This window comes from Phyllopteryx taeniolatus, chromosome 3 (genome assembly GCF_024500385.1).
Source record: "Phyllopteryx taeniolatus isolate TA_2022b chromosome 3, UOR_Ptae_1.2, whole genome shotgun sequence".
Lineage (NCBI taxonomy): Eukaryota > Metazoa > Chordata > Actinopteri > Syngnathiformes > Syngnathidae > Phyllopteryx > Phyllopteryx taeniolatus.
Window position 1 is genome coordinate 17,341,266 of NC_084504.1, and position 22,971 is coordinate 17,364,236.

General features: G+C 42.3%; 1 protein-coding gene across 5 annotated transcripts in view; it reads right to left on the bottom strand.

The window, feature by feature from the left end:
- Positions 1-22,971, bottom strand: part of arb2a (ARB2 cotranscriptional regulator A) — a 223,235-nt gene that overhangs the window by 85,363 nt on the left and 114,901 nt on the right. For 4 of the 5 annotated variants that reach the window (XM_061767227.1, XM_061767224.1, XM_061767226.1 and 1 more), the window contains one exon: positions 13,845-13,961. In XM_061767227.1, the coding sequence (XP_061623211.1) occupies positions 13,845-13,961 (117 nt within the window). Of the gene's footprint in view, positions 1-13,837; positions 13,962-22,971 lie in introns of all 5 variants that reach the window. The other variant, XR_009787689.1, reaches the window with a different exon arrangement.

Consider the following 22,971-nt stretch of genomic DNA (forward strand, 5'->3'; position numbering starts at 1 on the left):
AATACCCTGCATTGTCTACAACGCAGTTCTTTACTATTACAAATATTACTGAGACCAAAGTTATCGATTTAATTCATTCACTCAAACCATCTAAGGCAAAGGATGTTTTTGGAATGGACACGAGCATGCTCAAAGATCTAGGTTCAACTCTTGCTCCTCCTATTGCCTCAATCATTAATCTTTCAATTTCATCTGGTCACTTTCCAAAGGCCTGGAAATCTGCTATTGTTACCCCTGTCTTTAAATCCGGTGACTCAACTTCTCTGAATAACTACCGACCTATAAGCATTCTTCCGGCCATTTCCAAAGTTGCAGAAAAATGGGTGTCAGAGCAGATTGTCCATTATTTAATCAGCAGCTCCCCCTCTCTCCACGCCATGCAGTTTGGTTTCAGATCCAAGCATTCCACTGAAATGGCTACATGCCTCTTCATTGAGAAAATAAAATCTTCTCTCGACAAGGGTGGAGTTGTAGGGGCGGTGTTCTTGGACCTCAGGAAAGCTTTTGATACAGTAAATCACTCTGTTCTTCTTACCAAGCTCTCAAAATTTAACTTCTCTCGCAAAGCTGTGAGCTGGATTGAATCATATCTGCATGACCGAACACAATCTGTATCAGTTAACAACTGCAGATCAGAGTCTCTTAGGCTAACCTCTGGAGTCCCTCAGGGATCAATATTGGGCCCCCTTTTATTTAGTCTTTATATCAACGATTTGCCCACTGTTTGCTCTGAAGCAGAGTGCGTAATGTATGCAGACGACACAGTTTTCTTTGTTCATGGTCGCTCCAAAGATACTGTTGCTGCTAAACTCACTAATACAATGTCCTGTGTCACAACTTGGTTGCAGGAGTGCTGTCTACAGCTAAACGTTTCTAAAACTGTAGGCATGTATCTCACTAAAACAAATAGAGTATCACCTGACCCCGACATACTTGTTAATGGAGAAAAAATGCAAATTGTCAGCCAATACAAATATCTTGGGTTAATAATTGATTCACAGCTTTCCTTTAAAGCCCATATTGACAAATTGTGTAAAAATATCAAATTAAACCTCGCAAATTTTCGTGCAATTCGGGATGAAATGTCAACTGAAGCTGCAAAAATTTACCTGCATTCGATGATTCTTAGTCACTTTAACTATTGCATAACCAGTTGGTCCCAGGCTGGTCAGAATGCAAAAAAACCATTGGAAGTTTTGTACAAACAAGTAATTAAAGTGATGGATAAAAAACCAAGGCACTATCATCACTGTGCAATTTTAAAAAAATACAGTCTTTTAAACTGGGACCGTCTTCACATATTTGCAGATTTAAATTTGATTTATAAAGTACTGCATGATCTGGCCCCAGCTCCTCTGGCTGAGTTCATCAGCCAAAGAAACAGCTCTGAGCGTGTCACTCGAGGCTCTGTCAGAGGTGACTGTCTCATTCCTCTGCGCAGGAGCACTTTCAGTAAGTCAGCCTGGTCAGTGAGGAGCGCTGGTGAGTGGAACTCAGTACCTAAGGAGGTTAAACTGCTTACAACATACAAGGCCTTCACAAAAAAACTGAAAATGTGGCTAGTTAACACCTATAGCTGCCAACACTAAAAGACAAGTATGTTATGTTGTCTTTTTGTTATGATCAAAAAAATTATGGTTTTATTCTCTCTTAATAGTATAGTTTGATTATGTATCCTGTATTATAATGTCTTGTAGATGTATTTTACTGCTTTTTTACATCATGGCCAGGGGACTACAGATGAAAACTAGCCTTCTGGCTAATTCTGGCTTTTTTAACCATGTGTACTTCATGTGTTTTATGAAATTGCATTGTCCCCTTTCAAAAATAAACTGAACTGAACTGACATACTTGCACACACATATGCACACTGCACCAGTGCTGTGGGAGACCATCGTCACATAAAGGCAAAGCCTGCTGGCGGGGATTAGAGAGCCATGACAAAAGGATGGCACATAACATTGCATGCCTCGTACGAATAGCATAATCGCTTCAAGTAACGCCAGTCCACCAATCAATGGCGCCATTCACCTAGACAGACAGTCTGGAATTATTTCAGATGTGCACACAAACATGCACATTCAGCTAGATGGTTAACCTCAGATATAATATTGTGATCTGACTATAAAGGAAGAAGGTTGTCTGAACCTAGAAATACTGTATTTTTACAAGCATTGGAGATGACAGTAAACATAGGATAATAAAGGAGGACCAGCAGTTTCTTTTTGTTGGCATGTGGCTGTTTATTGCAACACAAATACAATTTGATTGACAAACATGAGGATTACCTATTGATCTTGTTGAACGGACTGTGGCTTAGCTGCTAAGAACCAGATTCAACAACTGAAGACAAGTGCCCAGTTAATATTGCAGCCGACCGCTATGATTCTCCCTGTGTGTGTTGGATCCATGGAGGGATGGTGCCAGGTATGTCTGCACTCCAAGGCTGGCTCCAGAGTGAGCCCCCGGTATAACACATACAGTAACAGCTCCTGCTTCTACACATGGAGAGAGACCAGAGGAGCTTGGGCATCTACTATGGATGCCTAGTTGCCTCCCTGGGAGGAGGCTTTGGGGCACACCTAGGAGAGACTACAGCCTGAGAAGGTCTTGATTTCCTCTCTCGGGAGCTGGAGGAATGGTTAGAGATGGGGAAGTCCGTGCTTCCCTGCTTCGACTGCTCCACATCATGGACTCAGACCAGTGGAGGAAATCTGATAGATGCATTTAGTAGGGCTGGGGCTGTCTAATAATTTCTGAATACATTTTTGTACCAAACTTCTCATCGAATATTTGAGTAATTGCATAAAAATGTGGTTTGCATTATTAAACAACACCAATACTAAGTAAGCATGAGGTGCAGGTATTATTTTTGTACAACTCAAGTTGCCATCCTCATGTTCTACACTATAGTATCTGTGGCTTTGAATGTGTGTGTCTTTAAAAGGTGGAGCCGGCCTGGTGAGTAACATGGGAGTCAGCAAATGAGAGTATAGAATCAGAATCAGAATCATATTTATTTGCCAAGTATGTCCAAAACACACAAGGAATTTGTCTCCGGTAGTTGGAGCCGCTCTAGTACAACAGACAGTCAATTTACAGAACACTTTGGAGACATAAAGACATTGACAAAAAACAATTGTGCAAAAAGATGCAGAGTCCTCCAGCACTTAGAGCAGTTCGAATGACTAATATCGCAATAGTCCGGTGCAATGACCATTGTGCAAAAAGATGCAGAGTCCTCCAGCACTTAGAGCAGTTCGAATGACTAATATCGCAATAGTCCGGTGCAATGACCATTGTGCAAAGGGCGCTGAAACTTTAAAGTGACGAGTAGTGCGATAATCTGGGACAATGGTTGTGCAAATGTTACAGATACTCCTCAATCAGTGTGAAATGGAGCAGATGCTACTCTGGCATGAGTGGCCAGTATATGCAAATAGTGCAGCATGGCGAGACAACTACAGCGAGTGCACGAGTAATGCATAATTGGCCCCACAGAAATGTGACAACGAACTCAAGTCAAAAAATTGCCAGCTTGTTGTAATGGAATTGTAGGTTAGCTGTTTAAGAAGTTGATTGCAAGAGGGAAGAAGCTGTTGGAATGTCTACTAGTTCTAGTTTGCATTGATCGGTAGCGCCTACCTGAGGGAAGGAGCTGGAAGAGCTGGTGACCGGGGTGGGGAGGGTCCGAGAGGATTTTGCACGCCCTTGTCTTAGTTCTGGCAGCGTGCAAGTCCTCAAGGGTGGGTAGGGGGGTACCGACAATCCTTTCAGCAGTTTTGATTGTCTGTTGCAGTCGGAGTTTGTCCTTTTTTGTAGCAGCACCAAACCAGACTGTGATGGAAGAACACAGGACTGATTCGATGACCGCTGTGTAGAACTGTCTCAGCAGCTCCGGTGGCAGGCCGTGCTTTCTCAGAAGCCGCAGGAAGTACATCCTCTGCTGGGCCTTTTTGAGGACGGAGTTGATGTTGGTCGCCCACTTCAGGTCCTGGGAGATTGTAATTCCCAGGAACTTGAAGGTCTCGACGGTTGACACAAGGCAGCTGGACAACGTGAGGGGCAGCTGTGGCGAAGGATGCCTCCTGAAGTCCACGATCATCTCTACAGTCTTGAGCGTGTTCAGCTCCAGGTTGTGTCGGCCGCACCACAGCTCCAGCCGCTCCGCTTCCTGTCGATATGCAGACTCGTCGTCCTTGATGAGGCCGATGACAGTGGTGTCATCTGCAAACTTCAGGAGTTTGACAGTCGGGTTCACTGAGGTGCAGTCGTTCGTGTAGAGAGAGAAGATTGCAACAGCCAACAACAATTGGCTGTTGTTGGCTCAGGTAAGCCCCTGGCGGTTGATTGGCTAACCATTAGCCGTCAGTTGTGGCTATGCAGCTAGTGTATGAATGCGCTTGTTATGTTTATTATGTTACCGTTTGTTCAATAAAGTGATTGAAAGTCCCCCACTGTATCTATCCTTGACCACCTGTAGGGGGATTACATTTCATTCTACCTAGCGGCCGTAGGCTATATTATGTTAACTAACATGCAGTTGTGTCAGCCAGTAAGTGTGTAACGAACCCAAATTCTGGACAGTCTCTGTCTTTTATGCACTCTTACCTCCAGGCTTGAGCTTATTTCTACGTTAGACTGCAGTAACATTAGTCCGTGTGAAGATATGATCAATGATGATGATGATAAAAATCTTAATTTTGTTTTGACACTTTTTGTAATCGAATCATTCGAGTTATTAGAATAATTTTTGCAGCCCTAGGGTTTAGAGCCATCTTTTATACACTATACAATTGCACTTGGTATCACAATGCAGAGTGCCAAAAGAGATACAGTACAGATCAATTAAAACACTGTTTACTATACCAGATGATAATGTAGTTAAAACTGGGCTTTAGGAGCCAGAAATTGACTACTACTTTAGAAATAGTTTTGATATTTATGTCTTCAGCATGCATATTGAAACTAAACCATGTACAATGTATAAACACAAGCTAGAAGGAGTGCAACAGAGTTAGCGACTCAAAACCGTGTAGCTTTTATACAATGTGTGTGCATACACCTACTCCCATTCTAGTGATTCCGTTTCTGCACAAACAAACCGGACTGAGTTGCGTGCTACTGCACTAACTGTACAAAAGTCTCCAAACCCTTAACACAGCTGTCAACTACCAACTTCTCAGAAAGTTGTCTGTCTTGCGCTCTTGTCCGACCCATTCTAATCTTCTCCACTTGCTCTCTACAGGTATGGATTAGGATGGTTTATTCATGATTATAGTGTACTGTGTGTGTGTATGTGTGTGTGTTCATATAAGCTCTAGGCAGGCCACTAGAGTGTGACAGCAGGCCAGTACTGTGACAGGAGACACCTTGGAGACTATGACAGGCTGCCAGCTGTACACCATCATTCACATTTCTCTCTCTCTTTCGCTCTCTCTCTCTCAGACACAGACACACACAACACACACAGTAACAGCACACACACAAACACGCACGCACGCTAGTGTTTACTGGACGACGCATCTTTCTCCACATACATCTCTTCATCTCCTATAGTCCATCTGCATCACTATCCTACTAGTCGGATTTTCTTTACCATCCTTTGTCCTTTCCAGTTAGCACTTTAAGGGATTTAAATTGAATGTTTATTATTTTCTGTCTTAGTCAATGGAACTTTCTCTGTATCCTCAACCTTTGTCTGTACCTTCTATGTGGTATTCACTCTCCTTTAGATTGTGTTTTGTCTGTCATTGCAATGACGTCATTTGCCCCTCATCTGAACCATTTGGTCCATACAACCCAACCCAGCGGGCGCTGATCTCTAAATCCCAACACCTCCTCTTTACTCCCCTCTCCTCCTCACCATCCAGTGACCTCTCTGACCTCGGAGGGAGGGAATTATCTCTGTCCGAGGAGAACAGAGCAGTGTACTGCTGGGCTGCCCCGACCTCACATGCACCCACTGTTGTGGGCACCCATATTTATACAACACCCTGAGCATTATCAAGGGTCACTGCAAGCTTCACTCTGTGGTGTGAAGCACCATCTGTGCTGCACTACCAGTGTGTATGTGTGCGTGTGGGTCTCCGATCACAGTGACAACGCCTACACAGTTCACATTGCAGATCCAACTGCGTTTGGGTTGTTGAAGCGGTGTACCTGAGAGGGGTGTGTTACTTTTGGTGTCTCTATGTGTGTTTATTAGTGGATATGCAATTACACAGCACATGGAATGATGGTAAAAAACCCTCAAACCAATACCACAGCATGTCACAGTGAGCCTTTGGTGGAATGGAACAAAGGTGAAGATTGTACTTTTGAATGTTCAATGCTTCAATGTTTCAGTATCTTTTGCATAGTTCCTTGTTCTATGAAAAACAGCTTGATCCATTAATTGACCAATATATTTACAAAGCTATCCACTTCCATGCCTTTCTGTGACTCTTCCAGTCTCTCTGTATCTCTGTTACAACCAGCTGATGGCACTCTGTGACACTCTGAGAATGTCTTGTTTGAAGCCGAGGAATGGCGAGGTACTGTTTGAGCTGTTTTAGCCCCTTGTTAGAGAACAGTAAGCAAAAAGTACTGAAACAGGGAACACCTGCATTCATAAGTTTAGACAAGGTCAAATGAAGTTCATTAAGGTTTCAGAGCATTTGAGGCTCATGCTCGATTTGACCTGAAAGCCGAATAACTAACTTTGTGTGTACACATATATATTAGACTTTACACCGATCTGATCGGTTTGATCAGTATCGGACGATAATTAGCATTTTATGCTGATCGGCTTTCAAGTCATAATTTCCCAATCCGATCAATGATGTCATCGATCGGTTCCTCTGCGTCGCCGTAGCGTATGAATCCAAAAGCTAGTTTATTTTTAGCCATGTCACATGTCTTGTGGCGTAGTACTGTAACTATCTGATGGCCCAAAAAGTTTTTTTTCAATTTTGTCAGTGAAAAAACACGTCGTCGCTATGGGACTATTTTGCGGTGTTTCAGACAAACAACATCTAAGTTATTTGCAGTTTGTGCACAGTAACAAAGTAATTTAAACACAGTAAGTTAGGACCCATTATTTCTGTCATGTTGTGATGTTGATTTGACCAAAACTTATATGTCAGTGGCCAATCCTTGAATGCCCCCTACCGGTCGTTGATGTTTTAACTTTTGTCTAAAATGCTAGAGAACAATTTTGAAGATACTCAGTCTACAGAACACCAGTATATACGATAAATGAACAAGTCATGTAAATAGACACATTGCTCCATCTTGTGATCGGATCGGTTATCGTTTTTTTAAACTTGCCCTTGGTGATCGGCCCCAAAAATCCTGATCGTGCAAAGCCTAATATATACAGTGGGTACGGAAAGTATTCAGACCCCCTTCAATTTTTCACTCTTTTTAATATTGCAGCCATTTACTAAAACCATTTAAGTTCAATTTTTTGGTTTAATGTACACACAGCACCCCATATTCATTGAAAAAAAACGGAATTGTTGACATTTTTGCCGATTTATTAAAAAATGAAAACTGAAATATCACACAGCCATAAGTATGCATACCCTTTGCTCCGTATTTAGTAAAAGCAGTAAAGTAAAACCTTTTGAGCTAATACAGCCACGAGTCTTTTTGGGAATGATGCAATAAGTTTTTCACACCTGGATTTGGGGATCATCTGCCATTCCTCCTAGCAGATCCTCTCCAGTTCTGTCAGGTTGGATGGTGAACGTTGGTGGGCAGCCATTTTCAGGTCTTTCCATAGATGCTCAATTGGGTTTAAGTCAGGGCTCTGGCTGGGCCATTCAAAGACAGTCACAGAGTTGTTCTGAAGCCACTCCTTCAGTATTTTAGCTGTGTGCTTAGGGTCATTGTCTTTTATTAAAGTGAACCGTTGGCCCAGTCTGAAGCTCTGAGCACTCTGGAGAAGGTTACAGGATATCCCTGTACTTGGCCGCATTCATCTTTTCTTCGATTGAAACCAGTCTTCCCTGTCCCTGCAGCTGAAAAACACCCCCACAGCATGATGCTGCCAACAACATGCTTCACTGTTGGGATTGTATTTGGACAGGTGATGAGCAGTGCCTGGTTTTCTCCAAACATACCACTTAGAAGTAAGGCCAACAATTCCTATTTTGGTCTCATCAGACCAGATAATCTTATTTCTCACCATCTTGGAGTCCTTCAGGTGTTTTTTTAGCCAACTCCATGCGGGCTTTCATGTGTCTGGCACTGAGGAGAGGCTTCTGTAAGGGTCACTCTGCCATAAAGCCCGACTGGTGGAGGCTGCAGTGATGGTTGACTTTCTAGAACTTTCTCCCATCTCCCGACTGCATCTCTGGAGCTCAACCACAGTGATCTTTGGGTTCTTCTTTACCTCTCTCACCAAGGCTCTTCTCCCCCAATTGCTCAGTTTGGCCGGACGGCCAGCTCTAGGAAGGGTTCTGGTCATCCTAAACATCTTAAATTTCAGGATTATGGAGGCCACTGTGCTCTTAGGAACCTTAATTGCAGCAAAAAAAAATTGTAACCTTGGCCACCTCTGTGCCTTGCCACAATTCTGTCTCTGAGCTCTTCAGGCAGTTCCTTTGACCTCATGATTGTCATTTGCTCTGACATGCACTGTGAGTTGTAAGGTCTTATATAGACAGTTGTGTGGCTTTCCTAATCAAGTCCAATCAGTATAATCAAACACAGCTGGACTCCAATGAAGGTGTAGAACCATTTTTAAGGATGATCAGAAGAACAGCACCCAAGTTAAATATATGAGTGTCACAGCTAAGGGTCTGAATACTTATGGCTGTGTGATATTTCAGTTATTCTTTTTTAATAAATCAGCAAAAATTTCGTTTTTTTTTTCTGTCAATATGGGATGCTGTGTGTAGATTAATCTTCTTCTTCTTCTTCTTTTCCTTTCGGCTTGTCCCGTTAGGGGTCGCCACAGCGCGTCATCCTTTTCCATGAGAGCCTATCTCCTGCATCCTCCTCTCGAACACCAACTGCCCTCATGTCTTCCCTCACGACATCCATCAACCTTCTCTTTGGTCTTCCTCTAGCTCTCTTGCCTGGCAGCTCCATCCTCATCATCCTTCTACCAATATACTCACTCTCTCTCCTCTGGACGTGTCCAAACCATTGAAGTCTGCTCTCTCTAACTTTGTCTCCAAAACATCGAACCTTGGCTGTCCCTCTGATGAGCTCATTTCTAATTTTATCCAACCTGGTCACTCCGAGAGCGAACCTCAACATCTTCATTTCCGCCACCTCCAGCTCTGCTTCCTGTTTTCTCTTCAGTGCCACTGTCTCTAATCCGTACATCATGGCTGGCCTCACCACTGTTTTATAAACTTTGCCCTTCATCCTAGCAGAGACTCTTCTGTCACATAACACACCTGACACCTTCCTCCACCCGTTCCAACCTGCTTGGACCCGTTTCTTCACTTCCTGACCACACTCACCATTGCTCTGGACGGTTGACCCCAAGTATTTAAAGTCCTCTACCCTTGCCATCTCTTCTCCCTGTAGCCTCATTCTTCCCCCACCACCCCTCTCATTCATGCACATATATTCTGTTTTACTTCGGCTAATCTTCATTCCTCTTCTTTCCAGTGCATGCCTCCATCTTTCTAACTGTTCCTCCAGCTGCTCCCTGCTTTCACTGCAGATCACAATGTCATCTGCAAACATCATGGTCCACGGGGATTCCAGTCTAACCTCATCTGTCAGCCTATCCATCACCACTGCAAAAAGGAAGGGGCTCAGGGCTGATCCCTGATGCAGTCCCACATCCACCGTAAATTCTTCTGTCACACCGACAGCACACCTCCCCGCTGTTCTGCTGCCCTCATACATGTCCTGTATTATTCTCACATACTTCTCTGCCACTCCAGACTTCCGCATGCAGTACCACAGTTCCTCTCTGGGTACTCTGTCATAGGCTTTCTCTAGATCTACAAAGACACAATGTAGCTCCTTCTGACCTTCTCTGTACTTTTCCATCAACATCCTCAAGGCAAATAATGCATCTGTGGTACTCTTTCTAGGCATGAAACCATACTGTTGCTCGCAAATACTCACTTCTGTCCTGAGTCTAGCCTCCACTACTCTTTCCCATAACTTCATTGTGTGGCTCATCAACTTTATTCCTCTATAGTTGCCACAGCTCTGCACATCACCTTTGTTCTTAAAAATGGGCACCAGTACACTTTTCCTCCATTCCTCAGGCATCTTCTCACGCACTAGAATTCTATTGAACAAGCTGGTCAAAAACTCCACAGCCACCTCTCCTAGATGCTTCCATACCTCCACAGGAATGTCATCAGGACCAACTGCCTTTCCATTTTTCATTCTCTTTAATGCCTTTCTAGCTTCCCCCTTACTAATCATTGCCACTTCCTGGTCCACCACACTTGCCTCTTCTACTCTCCCTTCTCTATCATTTTCCTCATTCATCAACTCCTCGAAGTATTCTTTCCATCTACCTAGCACACTGCTGGCACCAGTCAACATATTTCCATCTCTATCCTTAATCACCCTAACCTGCTGCACATCCTTCCCATCTCTATCCCTCTGTCTGGCCAGCCTGTATAGATCCTTTTCTCCTTCTTTAGTGTCCAACCTGCCATACATGTCATCATATGCCTCTTGTTTTGCCTTTGCCACCTCTACCTTTGCCCTGTGTCGCATCTCAATGTATTCCTTTCGCCTCTCCTCGGTCCTCTCAGTGTCCCACTTCTTCTTAGCTAACCGTTTTCCTTGTATGATTTCCTGTACTGTGAGGTTCCACCACCAAGTCTCCTTCTCTCCTTTCCTGCCAGAAGATACACCAAGTACTCTCCTGCCTGCTTCTCTGATCACCTTGGCTGCAGTGGTCCAGTCTTCTGGAAGCTCTTCCCGTCCACCGAGAGCCTGTATCACCTCTTCCCGAAAAGCTGCACAACACTCGTCCTGTCTCAGCTTCCACCACATGGTTCTCTTCTCTGCCTTTGTCTTCCTAATTTTCCTCCCCACCACCAGAGTCATCTTACACACCACCATCCTATGCTGTCTAGCCACACTCTCCCCTACCACTACCTTACAGTTGGTAACCTCCTTCAGATTACATCGTCTGCACAAGATGTAATCCACCTGTGTGCTTCTACCTCCGCTCTTGTAGGTCACCCTATGTTCGTGCCTCTTCTGGAAAAAAGTGTTCACTACAGCCATTTCCATCCTTGTTGCAAAGTCTACCACCATCTGTCCCTCCAAGTTCCTTTCCTGGATGCCGTACTTACCCATCACTTCTTCATCACCCCTATTACCTTCACCAACATGTCCATTACAATCTGCACCAATTACGACTCTCTCTCTGTCTGGGATGCTCAGAACTACATCATCTAGCTCCTTCCAGAATTTCTCTTTCACCTCTAGGTCACATCCTACCTGTGGGGTATAGCCACTAATCACATTACACATAACACCCTCAATTTCAAATTTCAGCCTCATCACTCGATCTGATACTCTTTTCACCTCCAAGACATTCTTAGCCAACTCTTCTTTTAAAATAACCCCGACTCCATTTCTCTTCCCATCTACACCATGGTAAAATAATTTAAACCCTGCCCCTAAACTTCTAGCCTTACTGCCTTTCCACCTGGTCTCCTGGACACACAATATATCAACCTTTCTCCTAATCATCATGTCAACCAACTCCCGAGATTTTCCTGTCATAGTCCCAACATTCAAAGTCCCCACATTCAGTTCTAGGCTCTGTGTTTTCCTCTTCTCTTTCTGCCGAAGAACCCGCTTTCCACCTCTTCTTCTTCTTCTTTGACTTCGACCCACAGTAGCTGAATTTCCAACAGCGCCCTGCAGGTTGACGGCGCCGGTGGCGGACGTTGTTAACCCGGGCCACGACCGATCCGGTATGGAATTCTTTGGATGAACGCTCAAATTTGTTTGGCAAGGTTTTAAGCCGGATGCCCTTCCTGACGCAACCCTCTGCATTTATCCGGGCTTGGGACCGGCCTACAGTTTGCACTGACTTGTGCCCCCCATAGGGCTGTGTAGATTAATGAGGGAAAAAAATTAACTTAAATTATTTTAACAAATGCCTGCAATATAACAAAAAGTGAAAAATTTAAGGGGGTCTGAAAACCTTCCGTACCCACTGTATATGTGTGTGTCTACGTTAGTGTAATGTGTCTACAATATTAATAAAGTCAAAACACCTATTAAAAATGCATGTATTCAATCAAATTTTTTATTTAGAGAACATTAATACAGGCTGGGTAGGTTAATTGACAACTCTAAATAGGTGTGAATGTGAGTGCGAATGGTTGTTTGTTTATATGTGCCCTGCGATTGGCTGGCAACCAGTTCAGAGTGTACCCCGCCTCCTGCCTGATGATAGCTGGATAGGCTCCAGCACGCCCGCGACCCTAGTGAGGAGAAGCGGCTCAGAAAATGGATGGATAATACAGGCTGTTGAGTGAGAATTGATAAAAGAATCATCTAAAACCCTGTTTACAGTGAGCAGTAAAGTTAAGTTGACTTTGGTCAATGCAGCTTTTTAAAATTTATTCATTTATTTATTTACTTTTTTTTACATCGTTAGAGTCCATCTGAAATAATTCAGCACCAAAAGGGTTTGGAAGAAGTTGAATGGTGTGGATGATAAAAGATGCCCATCATCAAACAAAGCTTCTCTTGCAATAAAGAACCCACAGAAATAACACACAATGCTGGATATCTGCCGTTGTTGAAATTCGGTTTGATGGCCCCATAAAAAAAGCAAATATCAAAAATCAATAAATGTCCAACTCATTCCAATGTTCCTTTTTTTTTTTTTTTTAGCCTTGGACCAGAGAGAGTGCATAGTTGCATTGCAGAAATAAATACATTGTAATTAGACTTACTAGGTTAATGAGTCCAAGAAATTTATTTTTGCCCATCACACTCCTCCTAGTGGACAACGAAAGTGATTTTAGTTCTATTGTTCTGGGTAATCATCACAAATAGAAAATCGTTTAACATCCCAATTATAATGTGCCCTGTGCATCCCTTGGATAGATCAAATATAGGAAATGCAAGACAAGAGGGATATCGCTACTCAAACCAACACGTACATTGCCCTCATTCAAAAGGCAAGGGATCTAAAAGTGGGATGGTTACAAATAAAAGGTATGCATGTGCGTGTTTTGTGTTTGCAACAACCATTGTTGTTGAACAGTTCTGGTTTAAGCTAGTCCTCATCTGTATGTGCATACTGTGGGAGATCAGGTGCTGAAAGTGGTGCACAGGTCACACCAGGCGAGACAGTTCCTAAAAATGAAGCATACACCAATGCGAATATGTCTATGCAGTGAACCTCTCATGCTTTTGCACACACAGATGCATGCACACTGACCACACACACATTCTCATAAACACAAAGAGGGTCAACAAAGACATACATTGAAGGGCAGTCCAGACATTAAGGATGGAAAACAAATGCAAAAAATTGTTACACGTGAGTTCTAATGTGGTGCAGGTTTAGGTCAGGAAGGTGTTGCAGGTCAAGAAATGATGGAATTTACTGGACCAATATACTGTACAACATACTGGACACTTCATTAAGCACACAACAGGTTTCAAAAATAAGGTAAGCTAAAGCGAAGAGATTATCTTTTGAATGAAATGTAATCTTTTGGAGTTAATGTCAATAATATATAACCCCGTATATTATATAATATTAAATGAGCATTAATATCTTCTGATCTCGAAATCTGGTCTCATTATAATGCAAAGGTGCTCGTAATGTTGTGACTGGCAAGTGGACACCTCTGTACTTTTACTTTGGTGTGTGTATGCGTACATTTTACCTGCTGCATCCAGTCCTGTGTGCTTTTACTGGTCTCCTGCAGCCACATGCTGTGAGCCGAATCCGTCAGAGCCACTGCACACACTTTGTTCCTTACCTCGGTTTCTCTGTGATTCATCTGCAATGAAGAGCAAAAGAAAGGCATAGTATATGATAGTGACTTGTCACATGTTCACTGCTTGCCAAATGGCACCGGTACTCAATATCATAACTTGAATATGATAGATATGTCCGTTTTGATTTTAGCAACATATTCCAAGCCTGCACCTCTTACAATGCTACTACTTTTGAAAATGGTGGATACAAATTCAACCATATGTATAGTCTAATACTATACTGAAATATGAAAGAGCTGCTCCACTATAGCGTGTCCTTGTCACGTACTGAGCAAATGTCCTTCCTTGTGCACGTTCAAATACCTTGGCTCCCATTCTAAATACCTTTTCCCTTCACATGTCACAGAAAGTGGCGTCTGCAGGACCATCTTCCTATTCCCCTCTGAATGTCAACGCCAAGGAAAATGTCACACAAAGGACTTGTTACCGTACTACAATAGACTTCCCACACCGCTGGACCCACCCCAAGGAGTACTGGAGCCAGACCTTGGGAGTGAGTCTTTTCAATGCGCTTCATATTAGGATAAAATAGTGAAGAAAGGAGAACAGGGCTTACAACAATAGGTTAACAATCTCTTACTCTGTACATTTAGTGAGGCTGTGATGGGAAATGTGCACCAGTACTATATTTAGTGATTTCTGGCTCAGAAATGTTCACATGCCACAATATAAAATAACCATAAATATTCTGTCATGTGGTCTATATTTCGCTTGCCATCTTGGAGGACTACTGTAGTAGTGTTCGGCTTTTTCCTGCTGTGAAAATGTAATAGACGAGCAGAGTTTTCGACGCACACATCTCTGCCAAGGCCAACAGCCCACTTTTTTTTTTTTTAAATCACAAGACTATATATACTTTAAAACCAAACAAATTTTAACAAAAAAGTTCTGACAATAGTTGCCAAGTATAAGAAAGATTATACACTGTGTCAAAAACTATCCAAGTCAACTCAACCTGTTGACTGATGTATAAATATCAATAACCTTTTTGTACGGTTAGAACAAAAATATATTGTTACCCAAATAAATAAATAGGCCAGACAGGCAATACAATATGTTTTAGATGAAACATAGGGTAGCTGAGCTGATAGTATGAAAGTACAGTACAAAAGGTGTGAAACGTGTTGTGTCAGATGGTCTAAGACAGCAGCAAGGATTCAAGGCCCTTTGTTAAAACTGAATTTGTCTTCAAACTCCCCCTGGACATCTGTTATGAAGGCAACATCAATCCAACTTCGATCCTTTTACCCATGAATGTGTGACAGCTGCCTCAAGCAACTGAAAGACGACCGATCAACTAACAACTTACACAGTTGACAATATGGTTGATGCTGGCCATTGTTTACCATAAATTCATAGATAATGCGATACTCGTTTAGATACGCAGTGCAGCACCAATCTTCTGATTTGGATTGCCTCACTGGCTGAATGAACCTATGCTTGGGTGTAGAATTTGGCTAATAGACTTATATAAATGGCAATTAGGACTGCATTTAAAAACACGCTTGATACCTTTATTTACGGTTCAATTAATAGATAGCTACTGGACAATCTTAGCCATTTTATGAATGTATATATAAAAAAAAGCCAAAGAAAATATATATGCGCTTGTCCGTTCCATTACATAACTCTCAACAGTCATGCACACATAAAATCGTCTATACGGCCTTCCCATCCATGCATGGTTGAAGAGCTTTCCGCCGGCAGAACAAGCCCTGTGGGAGTAGCAAAGTCAACCTTTAACTTGATGTGTCAAGCAAGGTCCTGTTTTCTGGCTCGAGCCAGACAGACCTGTCCCTGTGTCAAAAGGGGCCACAAGCAGAGGCCAGGAAACAGGAGACAGTGGACTGGCCATGAAAAACTTTAATCATGATAGCTATTGAGTGAGTCTTGTCAAAACTTATTTTCACTGTTCCAATTGATGGATGTAATATTTACGTGCAGGTATTGTAAGTGCCTAACAAAAATCAATATTGCATTGGGTGGAAATACAGTGTAGTATCAGTGGGTAATATTCGTGTGATTGAACAGTCATTACTGGTATAAAAACTGTAAGAGAAATACTGTATCATCTCATTGCTCAACACGAACAAAAGAAAAACTACCAAACAGCTATCGTAGATTAGGAACATTGGTCAGTGATGTAATACTGTAACTCTCGTCATTCTCAAAGTTAGTCCAAGATAGACTAAGCAAAATCTGTGTGGATGTAGACATACTTGAGTACTTTGTAAAGAAATAATAATAAAGTGTATCATCAACAGACACCTCATTAGATACACTTCATGATGTGCGGGACTTGTTGAACATTCGGGGTAATAGGTTGACAAATAGGCCCTCAAAGCAATGTGGCTCTAAATTATGGTAATCTTTACAATACAGAGTTTGCTCTTCAAGCCACAGTGACAACTGCGGTTAGTAAGAGTGGAAAGCAAAAACAAGCAATTTTGGCGCTCATAGTTACAACAACAATGGCACTCAGGGAGCACAGGCACAGACCAAGGACAAACAACCTTTATTTGGTTCAGGTCCATATAGTTCACCGTCAATGATGCCAAACTGCATATATACTCGCCTCCAATAATATTGGAACAGTGAGGCCAATTCCATTTTCTTTTGGCTGTTGACTGAAAACATTTAAGTTTGACATCAAAAAACGATTATGAGACATGAGGTCCTAATATCATGTTTTTTTCCGGGTAAAAAAAATCTGTATCTGACACATAACTTGAAAGATACCATTATTTCTGACAAAACACCAAATCACAGGTCCCAAAGAAAAAACGGCGTTATCTCCTTGGTGGAGGTAACAATGATGCTACATTCTCGCTAGCGTGATCATTCAATAACTACCTACGTTGTCTGCAAGTTATCCAGAATGTTAGACACGCTGATCCACTATGCAACCACATGCTTGAACAAGCAAACAGGCCAGTTGTTGTGTCTCGTATCGAACAGGCAAATGGAACAGAAACACGTGGATATACTTGGTGAGCTAAAAGCAACATGCAGATGTTGAGGGGTTTCTGTGCTGGCCTTTCCTGTAACGTGAAAGCAGCTGGATATGCAGAGTAAAGTTCAAGTGGGGGTGAGCCACGGTGGGGTGGGATGGTGGGGTTGACCGTAGATGAGTCAAACAGATAAAGGAAAGACAGGAATGAAAACAAAGAGAAACAGAATGCTGTGAACTGGAAATATAATTATGAATCCTGGAAAGGACAATTGTCTTTCGTTTAGCACACTTCACAAGTGGGCATTCACTGTCCTCCACAGCAAAAGCGGGAAGTTGAACGTGAAGAGGAAGATTAGAACTCCCTGTCCATTGGATAATAAATAGTTTACACCAGTCTGATCAACTGGTTCTGTCACTTAACCAGTACCTGGTTTAATTGTTTATTATTGTGTGTGGCAGAAAATATGGGAATCACTATCCTCATTGTTAAATTTAAGTGCAACTGCACATCACATTTAAAATCTTCTGGACCATGAAAATAGAGCAGAGTCACCATTGATGGCAATGACTCAACTTCAGCTCCACCCCACAGCCACTCAAACTCTGGATGAACTATGAAATCCTTTTCCCTCTGCTGCTCCCCTATAAAACCAGATATTTTTCTGAGGTCTCCGAAGAGGGTCCGGTTGCCATAGAGACCAAAACATTATAGATCTCCGACCCCTGGTTGGCAAAATTCAGCTAAATCCAGCTTTTCAAAAATCCTCTGAAATAGACAACCCCCTGCAAGTTTAGAGTAAGTCATAGAAACACACACATGCACACTTACACATTTGTTTGGCCCTTGGACCTCACCTCTCACATGGACTCTGAGCAAAGTACAATATGTAGTCTTTAAAGCTGCTTCCTGCTACAAAGCCAGATAATTGTTCTGTTTTACGTTTTCACATAATTGTATTGTCATCACCGGCGTACAATGTGCACTGCAATGGGCAGGCAAAGGATATTTATGTGTAAAGTAAGTGAGCAAAGGACCAATGGGGACATTAGAATAATTCAATTGGTCAGAGTTGATACACAGTAGGATAAAGAGACATTGTTTCGCCAAATGCAAAGCTAATCTTTTTGGGGAAAAATACTTTTTTCACTTTTTTCCCTCTCCCTCTGATGCCCCCATGCTTGCGACTGCTCTGCTGACGCTACATCCAAACACCAGCAACAATAAAAGACAATTATTTAGGCCTTTGATAATTATGCGTCAAAGGCAGTGAAAGCCACTAGATAATTAGGCAAAAAAGAATGGTAATCCACAATGGAGATCCCCTTGGGGAGACAGGCAGACTCATCCCTAGAAAGAATACAGATGGGTAGAAAAGAGAGGGAAGCAGGCAAATACATAAAGATGGGAACTCTTTAAGGAGAGTTGCTTACTGTCAGAAAACCAATGTGAAAAGCCACAATTATAAACAGAGCGCAAGTGCAAATAGAAAGCAGAAAAATAACAAGCGCAAAACAAGAGTGACAGGAGGGAAGAAGAGTGCACTGTTGGTAGCAAAGTGCAATGATGGGAAGGATAGAGCCCCATAACCATACGCTAGACTCAAACATAACCTGCATGGACTGTGTACTGCCAAGCGCCACAGATAATGTCAGACTACCCACTGAGCACTGAAGCACTGCTTAAATATTTGATTGATTAACTGTCCTCTCGCTGCCAGAGAGTACGAGGCGAGCAGCGAGAGCAAACAGACACCAAACAAACAAACATTCACGCGGCTACACACCGGAAGCTTAGACAACACATGCAGTAACACACCCATAAATCTTTACACACCAACACTGGAACAGGAGGATAAACACACACACACACTTACTTGAAGACACTGAAAAGCACAAACTATGCAAAGATAAGTGGCACAGGCTGGAAAAACAAACATAAACCCCTGACTGATGCTAAGGATTTTGTCATAAATCAATAGAGGATAATAGACTTCGGACATGGTTAAGTTGCAATGTGTTCTCAAGGGAATTAAGCAGGAACTTGTGGGAAATCGGACTATGTTTAGCTACATGAGTGTTACCGCATCCATCTGTCCATCCATTTTCTTTACTGCTTATACTGTTGAGAGTCACAGTAGTGGCTAGAACCAATGCCAGTTGACTTTTTCTTGACTTCCAAAGAAAAAGACACACTGGACTCAAGTAAATCGCAGAGTCAGTGTGACGAACATTGAGCCGGAATGAATCCTATGCCACGAGTTCATTTATGAACTTAACTTTGGAAGTACAGAGCGAGAAAAACACAAGCCTCCGCCAAGATCACCATAATTTGGACAGTGACCTTTATGTCGTCGGTTGAAACCTTATAGGTCCAAATATGGTCAATTTCATATTCATTCATGAATAGATACTATTGGCCTATCCCCATTCGTCTCTCATTTTTACTCATTTAAAGTGCTGTTATTAGATTGGGAAGAGAAAAACTATTAACTCTCTTGAACGCTCACCTGTCTGAGTAGTATCTAAGATGTTTGAAAAAGAGTTTGGGGAGATGCTCTAACAATAGTTGTATTAAAGGCTTTTTGTCTGGTCGGTGTGAGCACAGACTTTGATATAAAGTTTAACACAAATTTGAACGATGCGATGTTTGGTAACTCAAGCAAGATGGCATTTTTTAAAAATTCCTGGGATGCGAGGATTCCGCCCGACAGCAACGATACTGTGCAAATTCATATTCAGTTAATCCCAAAATTCTTCATATCGTGGCCAAAATTAGAGTTAGTTTTTATTTGGTTAATGGGCATCTTCTGTCTGTAAATGACCCCAGAAAATGGCAAAGGACCATAAATCATGTTAAAAATATATTCATTAAAAAATACATTCATTCTTTTTTTTACATTTTGACATGATTGTTTAAAAATGATGGAGTCATTATCTCAATATTCTTCTTTTCCTTTGTGTTTTTCCAACATTTTATCTCAGTTGTGTATTTCTCCTTCCTCTGTCTAAAATATTTCATTTTTTTTTCAATTGAGTTATCCAGATTATAGGTCATATTAATTTGGGTTTTGAATTGATTTATCTTGGTCAGATTTTTTTACATCACAAAAACCTGGCATTAGAACATGGGTGTGTGTATACTTTTTATATGCACTGTACCTCCAGCCTAGGCCTGAATTTTTTTTACTAATATTGATGCATTGTTAGAAAAAACGCCCAAAGGGGGAAAAAAAATCTGTATCGTTATCTCGATAATTTTTAATGGGTTTTACTTTGGCCAATGCCTCTTTTAGGTAGTAGTGTTAAGGGGTTAACAGTGCCTTGGTCGATGGCAACTTCAGTTGTCAAGAAGCAGACTTGTATCTCTCCAAACATTTTCTTTTTGTCTGCTGCGTGTTTGGAGCAGCCTTCCATGAAATACAACTACAATTTTGTGGACACAGGCCAAAGTTGATGAGGCACTTCACTACTGGGGTGATTCATTTGTGTTCAATTGCATTTATGAGTTTAAATGTGAGGTCAGAGAGAGGTGGACATAGTTGTGGGTGTGGTGTACTCAAGCTCTCCTGCGTATCTCGTGTCATCCACTTACACACACACAAACAAACTCATCCCTGGCTGTGAAAACACATGCGTCTGTCCCCTCACGCTCCAACACCCTCCCACAGGAAGAGACAACACCAGCCCTTCCTGCGGCTTTGAAGCGGCAAACCCAGGTCCGCTGTCAGTCCCCAGCTTCCTTTGTCTTAACCGCAGGAAGGAAACCCTCTGCAGCACGATGCCATGGGGGCCCTTGGGAGATGGACTGAGTGTGTTTGTGTGTGTGTCGAGGGCCTGTGTGCGCTAAGGTCACATGCATTTACTCTCAGATTTGCCCCCACCTCTAGCGTGAACTCAGGCTGAGGCTGTAAAAGGGGGGAGGAAGCAGGAGAAAACAGCAACAACTTCCTCCTCTCATTCCTTTCACCGCTTATCGGCACATGCATGATGGAGGGACCATGGAGAGTGCGAGGAAGCGTGGATGGAGTGGCGGGGAGACTGATTGGGTGAGTTGCGGAATTAGGTGAGTGACATTGTCAAAGTCGGGGGGTAGTGGGATGTGGTGGCTCACGACTGCATATGTTCAATGTGTGTGTAAACATGCACGCAAACACACATGCACGCGCGCACACACACAAGTGGGAGTGGAGAGGAAAAGGAAGGGCAATAAATATTTACTGACACAGCATAAGTGAAGAATGGCTGTCCACTGGTGGAAACAAAAGGCAGAGGATGAGAAGCAGCGTGCCAGGAAACCTACCGGCTGCGGGCGCTGCGCCTCGCTTGTGCCCGTGTGGAAAATAAGAGGAAGACGGTAAGGGAGGAGGGGAGGTGGATAGAAAGGGCAAGAGAGGAGGGGAGAAGAAGAAAAGGGGGGACAAAAATGGGTTTGTGGGTAATGAGTGATCATAAACAATAACAGCCCGGTGGAGAGCAATTGCTGTACACTCAAGAAAATGGATTTAGTTTCTTGATGATTAATTTGAGTGAGAGTTTTTATGTGCTCGCGCATTGGGTCATGCATAATGGTACGTGCAGTGTTTTTCCTCTCTCTCCCCTATATTACTTCCACACGGGTGTTGCTAAGTGATCCATCTGCATAATCAGCAGTTACTTTCAACATACTGGACAATCTTTGCCTCTATTTGTGCAGTGACTGGCCACAACATAATATAATGAGATCCAGTGCAAGAGTTGTATTAAAAAAAAAATACGCTTTAGCGTGGATGCTCATTGATTGATTGTGGTTTCTATAACACTGAAATATGGTTTGAATATTCTGACACTCATGAAACTAAAAAGGGAACCAAAATATTAGAAACACTCAGTATGATGTAATGCATTTCTACACCACTTCAAACTGCGACCACAAAAATAAACTAATTAACTTTGTCAATAAAAACGGAGCATTATTATTTTATAAAAGGCATATTTTAGGAAAACACAATGTATCGTATCTCATTTAATGATATACCGATTATTATCCCCCCCCCCCCTCCCCAAGTCTGAGCCATTTGCGTTTGAGTAGCTGCCGATCTCGAGTCCTGATCCAATACTTTGGTAATGCACTAATAAAAAAAAGAGGCCACATCCATGTTTTTTGGGGGTTCATATACAATATGAACAAATAGGTGCTGTAGAACAGTGCTTAAGAAGTTGCAGCTTGAATAAATGAAGAGTATTTTTGTGGAATCCCCCGCACTTGTGTGTACATGGTTTTCTATTTCACTCCACCATACAAACGCAAAATGTTCCATTGTGCAATATAAAACTGAGCTATCACTGTTCCATTTAGCATTATCTTTGTTCCCCAGGATCATTTAGTTGCTCAGTGACCTTCAATGAAGAAACAAAAATAAATCCATTATTTCTAACCTGATACCGATCAGCTGAAAATTCAGTGAATAGCCATGATTTCTGATCATGTGTTCGGATCGTGAAAACGCTAAACTGATTAAATTTTACAGGTGCCACGTGCGACTCCGCAGATGGTTGACAACAATACTTACTGTAGTGATTCTGTAATATGTGCATATGCTAAAATGTATGATTGTGATGGTTACCGCAACAACATTCCATTCATTTCTAAATATAAAAAAAACAGCCAACAAGCAACATTTTATATACCTCACACAGTATGAAGACTTCTCCGCAAGCCTTCGCTCTCTGATTCCCTCCCTCACCCTCTCGCCTTCTCCTCTTCCTTGTCTCCCAACCCTACGGCAATGCTGTAAAATAGAAACCTAACCTCAATATTTTCCCTCACGGTGCTGGGACTTGCTGGCCCATTAAATTCCCCTTCCCATGTGTCAGCTTGCACATTTCCACCATGAAAATTCTGTATAATTAAAGTTTCTTAATGATTTATAAGCTATAATAATAGCCGTAAGTATTTCAGAGCAGGTTAAAGGGACAGCCTCTAAGTGGACGCCGGGGATGACCCTGTTTGAACAAAGTTTCGGATGGGTGACTCAGTTGAGGAGGAACAGCGAAGGAGGGAGAGAGAAATGGAGTGCGCT